Source organism: Anas acuta, chromosome 1 (genome assembly GCF_963932015.1).
Source record: "Anas acuta chromosome 1, bAnaAcu1.1, whole genome shotgun sequence".
Classification (NCBI taxonomy): domain Eukaryota; kingdom Metazoa; phylum Chordata; class Aves; order Anseriformes; family Anatidae; genus Anas; species Anas acuta.
The window spans coordinates 200,788,694-200,794,693 of record NC_088979.1 but is presented as its reverse complement, the minus strand read 5'-3'; the positions used below and the strand labels follow the sequence as shown (position 1 = coordinate 200,794,693).

Genomic DNA, 6,000 nt, shown 5'->3' with positions numbered 1-6,000 from the left:
GAAGTCCCCAGCCTGGCACTCCCGTCCTAAAAAGCCCTCCCACTGCAGCTCAGCACCCCAAAACCCCATGGGGACTCCCCTCACTGCCAGCCTAGCACCCCAAACTCTTCTGGGATCCTCCCTACCCTTCCCATGCAGCATGCTAAACCCTGCTGGGACCCGCCGCAGCCTGGCACCTCAACCCCAAGCGAGACCCCAACCCTCTTTCCTCATCCCAACACCCCAAATCCCAATAGGACTCCCCTCATCCCAACTCCCCAAACTCCTCTGAAATGCCGACCTGCCCCCATCCCAACACCCCAAATTCCACCAGGAATCCCCCATCTCAGCACCCCAAACCCACTAGGACCCCAACCCTCCCTCCCTTCCAATCCCAACCCTCCAAACCCCACCAGAAACCCTCCCACCACCCCATCCCAACACTCCAACCCTGCCAGGAACCCCCAAACCCCACCAGGACACCCCCACCGCATCTCAACACCCCAAACCCCCCAGGACCCCAACCCACACCCCATCCCAACACCCCAAACCCCACTGGGACCGCCCCCCCATCACATCTCAGCACCCCAAATCCCACAACGATCCCACCAGGACCCAATCACTCCCCCATCCCAACACCCCAAATCCTACCGAGACCCCCCACACACCCCAACCCCCCCCAGGACCCTAAACCCCTCCTAGACCCGCCCCCCCCCACATCCCCATCCCACCGCCCCGCCCCCGGGTGTGCCCTCAGCAGCCGGGACCGGGGCGGGGAGCGGAGCGGCGGCGGCTGCTCCGCTTTGTAGGCATCGGGGCCGCTCCGCTTCCACTCCGGTTCCGCTCCGCTTCCAGCTCCGCTCCCCCCGGCCATGGCCGCCCCCCGGCCGGCTCACGGCTGCGGCAGCGGAGCGCTGCTGGGGCGTTTCGGTGTGCTGCTGCAGGCACTGCTGGCACTCTGCGCCTTCAGCACCCTCATGTGTGAGTCCCCCATCGCCCCCCCGGCCGGGCATCCTGCCCTGGGGGTGCTGGGGTTACTGGGGATGGTGGGGTTGCAGGGAGCGAGAGGGGTGCTGGGGTTGCTGGGGGTGCTGGGGGTGCTGGGGGTGCTTGGGTTGCAGGGGGTGCTGGGCGTGCTGGTTTTATTTCTGAGCCACCTTTGCTTGGTGCTGCTGGGGGCTTTTTATTCATAGGGCGCCCCAAATTTTGTGTGCAAACCATAGCATTTGGAGCAGAGGGGGGTGCAGTGATTTGTGGCGGTTTGGGGTGCTGGGTGCTTGCTGTTAAAGCTGGTGTGTGAAGCCTTAATCTGAGTAATCTTAATCTTGACCAAGCACCACGGGTTTGCAGCACTGGTATGGAAAGCTCAGCTCGGTTTGAGCTCAGCTGCTTAGAAAAGTTTAATAAAGGGTGAAAAGTTGTGGTGTAAGTGGATGGCTTGCTGGGAGGACTGAGAAAAATAGGCAGAGTCAGGTATGGTGCTGCTGGATGAGAGCACTGCTTCCCCTGATGGGGTTCTGGTGGTGTTTTGTTTAATTTTCTCAGCCTGGGAAGTGTTAGGGCTGGGGAAGGATTTATTTATTTATTTTTATTTAATTTTTTTTTGGTGTTACTGTGAGGGATTGGTAGGGGTTGGTAATGGAGAAGCCCTGGGGAGAGCTGGGGGCACTGAAAGCCCTGCAAAAATTTACTCTCCGCACTTCAGCTGCGCCTTTCTATGAGCTCTGGGTCGCTTTTCTTTTGGGTTAAGTGATTTAACACAAGCTGAGTAACTTGCCAGAACTCGATCTGTTTTCCTTGTTTAAAGACCTGGGGCGACAGGGAAAGAAAGCTTCGAATTTGGTTAAGTAGCTGCAGATTTTGAGGCTTGCTCATCCTCTTCTACTGTCTGGAAACCCCTTCGAAAGGCTGCTGCTAGTGCCAGGCTGCCACTAAAGCTGCAACAGGTTCTTCCTGTGATAGCTGATGGCTTTTTCCAGCAGCAGTAGCCAAACTTCAGTGCTTCTCTGCCTGCCTTTTGCCAAAAAATGACTGTAAGAACAGCCCGACTTGGTGTTTCTGTTCCTATGTGTGTGATGTGTGTGTATTGGTCTGTAAATCCCATGGGGTGTCCTGTGAAATGAAGGGCATTAATTGCATTAAATGCTCCTGTGGATGAAAGTTTTGGAGCACAGCCACTGCTGGCAAACTGTCAACCCCAGGGTTTGTCGCTCTCCCTCTTGGTGCAACGGCTAATAGGTCCTTAATCATTAGCATCCTCTTGGCTAATTAGGAAAACCAGGCAGCTGGGCAACTGCTTCATCTAGGTGTGGGGACAGAGCCGTCACTGGAGCTCGAATCTGAATGCAGAAAGTTTCCAAACTGTGCTCCTGCTGCTCAGACAACGCAGGAACATCTAGAGGAACTGGGACTAATGATAGCACGATGCTAAGCAAGATTTTTGCAGGTGCTTATCCATGGCTTGTGCTCACAAGGGTACATGTACAGAATATGTAGGGTTGTATGTATGGTCTGCAGCAGGATGGATAAATATATATGTTGTTATTAGAGTTTGTGGCCTTGATTTTCTGTCTCTTGGGGCTGTGGGGGGATTACCACCTGCCAGGCTGTTAGGAGAGCCTGGCTGCATGCTGAGCTGGAAGTCAGTCCTGTGGGACTGCCTGAAGTGATGCTGTGTCAAGTGCATGTCTAGACAGCAAAGCACAGGCTGTATGCAAGCCTGGAAGAGAATATTTAAGCACGTGGATCTGTCACCTGCAGTGTGAAGTGGGGTTAAGGCAGCTCACTGGGTTCCCTGAGGCCATTTTTGCCTGCTGCAAATGTTATAAAAGGTTAATTTAGAGCAAAGGATCTTGAGCAGCAGAGGGAATAACTTCTTTCACTGTAGTAGGAAGAGTGGGATGTGTGTTCCCCTTGATGTGTATATGAAATGAGTCCTTTATGGGGTGTAACTGACCCACAGGTAGAGGATGCCCAACGTTATCTTAATGTGGTTGTATTAAGCTCACCCTTATCACCATGAGCAGTGGTGAGGATGTTCCCTTTAAGCTCACAAATATTTTCTTGCTTTTCCAAGCCCTCTCTTGTAACGTAGTCAAATCAAAATGTGCTGTGGTCCTGGGCTTGCTCTGGGTGCAACTCAGCCCCACTTGGCAATCAAATAAAAAAATTGGGTTGTAAACCTTCCCACCTGCCTGTTGTGGGTGCTACAAGCACTGAGTGGGAGCACTTGAAGGAAGAGGCAGCAAAGCCTTGCAGCTGCGGGTTTTGCAATCCAGCTCCCCTGCACAAGAGCCTTCCCATAGGGAGGTCAAGACAAGGAGGAGTGTGGATAATTGAGCAATCCCAGCTGGAGCGGTTCTTCACACTGCCTTGATCGCCTCTTGCTGAGTGGAGAAAGCAAGCTGCAGGAGCTGGGTGTGATTTGGGGGTTGAGACCCTGCAGTTGCTGCTACTGAAATTTAAAACTTTTTTTAAGAAAGGGGCTGTAAGCTAGCAAAAGTTGCCCAGATTTGTCACTTGGTCAGCAAAATCCCTTTGAAATGGGTGGAGATCTTGCACAAAAATCCCAGCCATAGCATTTTTTGTAGATTAACAGGGGCACAAGAGAATCAGATTTGGGGAGTTAAATGATTTTTTTTTCTCCCTTGGGAATGGAAAAAGCTTTCCTTGGAGCAAACAAATTTGTTTCTACCCCACCACAAACAATGTGAAGGACATCTAAGATCAACTATTCCTCTTCCAATTTCCTCCCTTGCTGAGGCTCTGAGCTCCTGGAGGAGGTTTATTAGTATTTGTGCTGCAGGTGTCAAAATAAGTTCATGGAGGGGGCTGGTCCCACCAGGCAGGGAGAGCTCTGCTGCTCTGAGCTCTGTAACCTGCAAGTAGAAAATAAAACATATGATTTTCTGCTTGGCTTCTGTAAATGGCTTTGGGCCTGCCTAATGTGACAGCAGTGTCCCTTTAGCTCCTCTTGCAGAGCTGCTGGATGCTCCAGCACTCCTTGCCTTGAGTTTCTGAAGACCTTTTCCCCAGACACTGGTCCACTGGCAGGGTTCAGTGATGGAGATGTGCTGTTAGCAGCTAGGGTGAGTGTTTTTATTGTTCTGGTCCAAGTAGCTTGTCCTGAGGCAGGCCCACAGAGCAGGAGCTTGCCAGACTGTAAAATAAGCAGTGGTTTTCATTCATGGTGGGGGATCCCTCTTGCTGTACATGGATTTTTTAATCTTTTCCTGATCCATGTGGACTTACCAGCATCCTGTTCCAGTGCATCTGAGAAACTGACTGATAGATCACCGAATCCATGCAGACTTCTAAAATAAGTTTGCCCAGGACATGGGAGCACTGCAGGCTTACCATGCCCAAGGCAGGCTCTGCTGACTCTGCTTCCCCTGACACAAATGCTAGCTCTGGTTATTTATACCTACTTATTTATACCTTAACCATAGGTCTTTGGTTATTTATACCTATGTTGGGATTTCACCATGACAAATGCTTTTCCCTCTCGAGGAAAGAGTTACCCTTTGGGGTTTTGTTGTCTCGGGAGGTGTGAAGCACAGGGCTGTGCTGACTCCAGGGGTCAGTTTGCATGTAGGTTAAGCAAAAAGCTGCATGTGGCAGGATTCTTACGATGTTTTCAGCTTCAATACATCTGGAAACCTTCTGAGTTTGGAAACACACGTTGCATTTTGTAAGCTGGAAGGTCCACATGGTATTTGATGTGCTTTGTTACACCAAACACAGCTTTCCACAAAGCTTTTGAATTTTGGTTGGTTGTGTTGACCTCTTCTTGGAAGACGCCTTCTGAACAGCTAAACCTTGTGCTAAATGAATATTGTGAGGTTTCTAGTTCCTGAAGGGACAAATGGAATGTGATGGAAATGAGCTTCTGGTTCCAACCACTATAATGGTGGCCATAAAAATCCATGCAGAAATAAGACACAGGAGTGGTGCACCAATTGCATGAGGTAGGAAAAACTGAGACCCATCCTGAAGCACTGCATGGCCTTCACCTGTGCACTTAATGTGTCCAGATAGCTGGGTGCTCCAGCTGAGGATCTCAGGATGTCTCTGCACAGTGGATGATAGGGAGGTGTTGTTGTTCTGTGAGTTCCAGAGCTCCTGCACTGGGCTTGGGGGTGACTCTGGATTGGGATGGGGAATAGGAAGGGATGGGCTGAACATCATCAGCAATACAGGAAAGGGAGAAGAGGAGTAGCTGTTAGGTAGGATCTTGGGGAATAAATATGCCAAATTCTTTTTCTTTTTTCCAAAAGAAATAAATGATTACTTTCCTTAAGGTCCACCTACATCAGCCACTGAGTTCCATGGTACTGTGCAAGACTTCCAGGGTTTGTATTGCTCGAGCAGGGCTTTCTGAGGACCTAAATCTTCTATCGATGCATGTTCATCTTGCAACTTGAAGCCCTCTATGCCAGAACAAACTCTCTCTAGAGGATGCTGTAGAGTAGCCAAGTAATAGCCAGATACCTTCAGTAGGAGCTACTGCCATCTTATGTCCCAATTACCTCATGTCCTGCAGAGCATATCCTCCAATCTTACTCCTTCCTCAAGTAAAGCATCACCTCAGCTAGTTTTGGTACAGGTGTGTACGTTCCTGAAGCATTGGTACAAGGATGTTTGGGAAGGAATGACTATATACATATATAAAAAATCCTACACATATAATACATGTATAGGAATGACTATATATATACTATAAACTAGAGAATATATGTCAATAGCCTCCTCAAACCACAGAGGGACCATCCCTTGCTGTTCTGAAGTGATGCTGGGTATGTGTTCTGAGCTTTTCCAGCTCAGGCACGCGCTTATCTTGCCAGCAGCATGCTGGCTGCTATCTGCAAGCAGGGGCTGCTGCTTCCTCCCATTGTGTCCCAGGTCGAGCTGTCTGGGTAGCTGTGAGCTCAGGCTAAGAATAGTGCAGCCCCCGGGGCTTTGGTCTCTGTATCCTGCATGTTGGTTTCTTCCTGTCTGGGGCTTGGAAAAAGCCTGGGAAAG

At 50.3% G+C, this 6,000-nt stretch overlaps 1 protein-coding gene across 1 annotated transcript in view; it reads left to right on the top strand.

Annotated features, from left to right (window-relative positions):
- Positions 1–725: 725 nt before the first annotated feature.
- Positions 726–6,000, top strand: part of LOC137849918 (store-operated calcium entry regulator STIMATE-like) — a 33,287-nt gene continuing 28,012 nt past the window's right edge. The window contains exon 1 of the mRNA XM_068670081.1: positions 726–960. Coding sequence (XP_068526182.1) covers positions 852–960 — 109 coding nt within the window. The 5' untranslated portion in view covers positions 726–851. The remainder of the gene's footprint in view (positions 961–6,000) is intronic.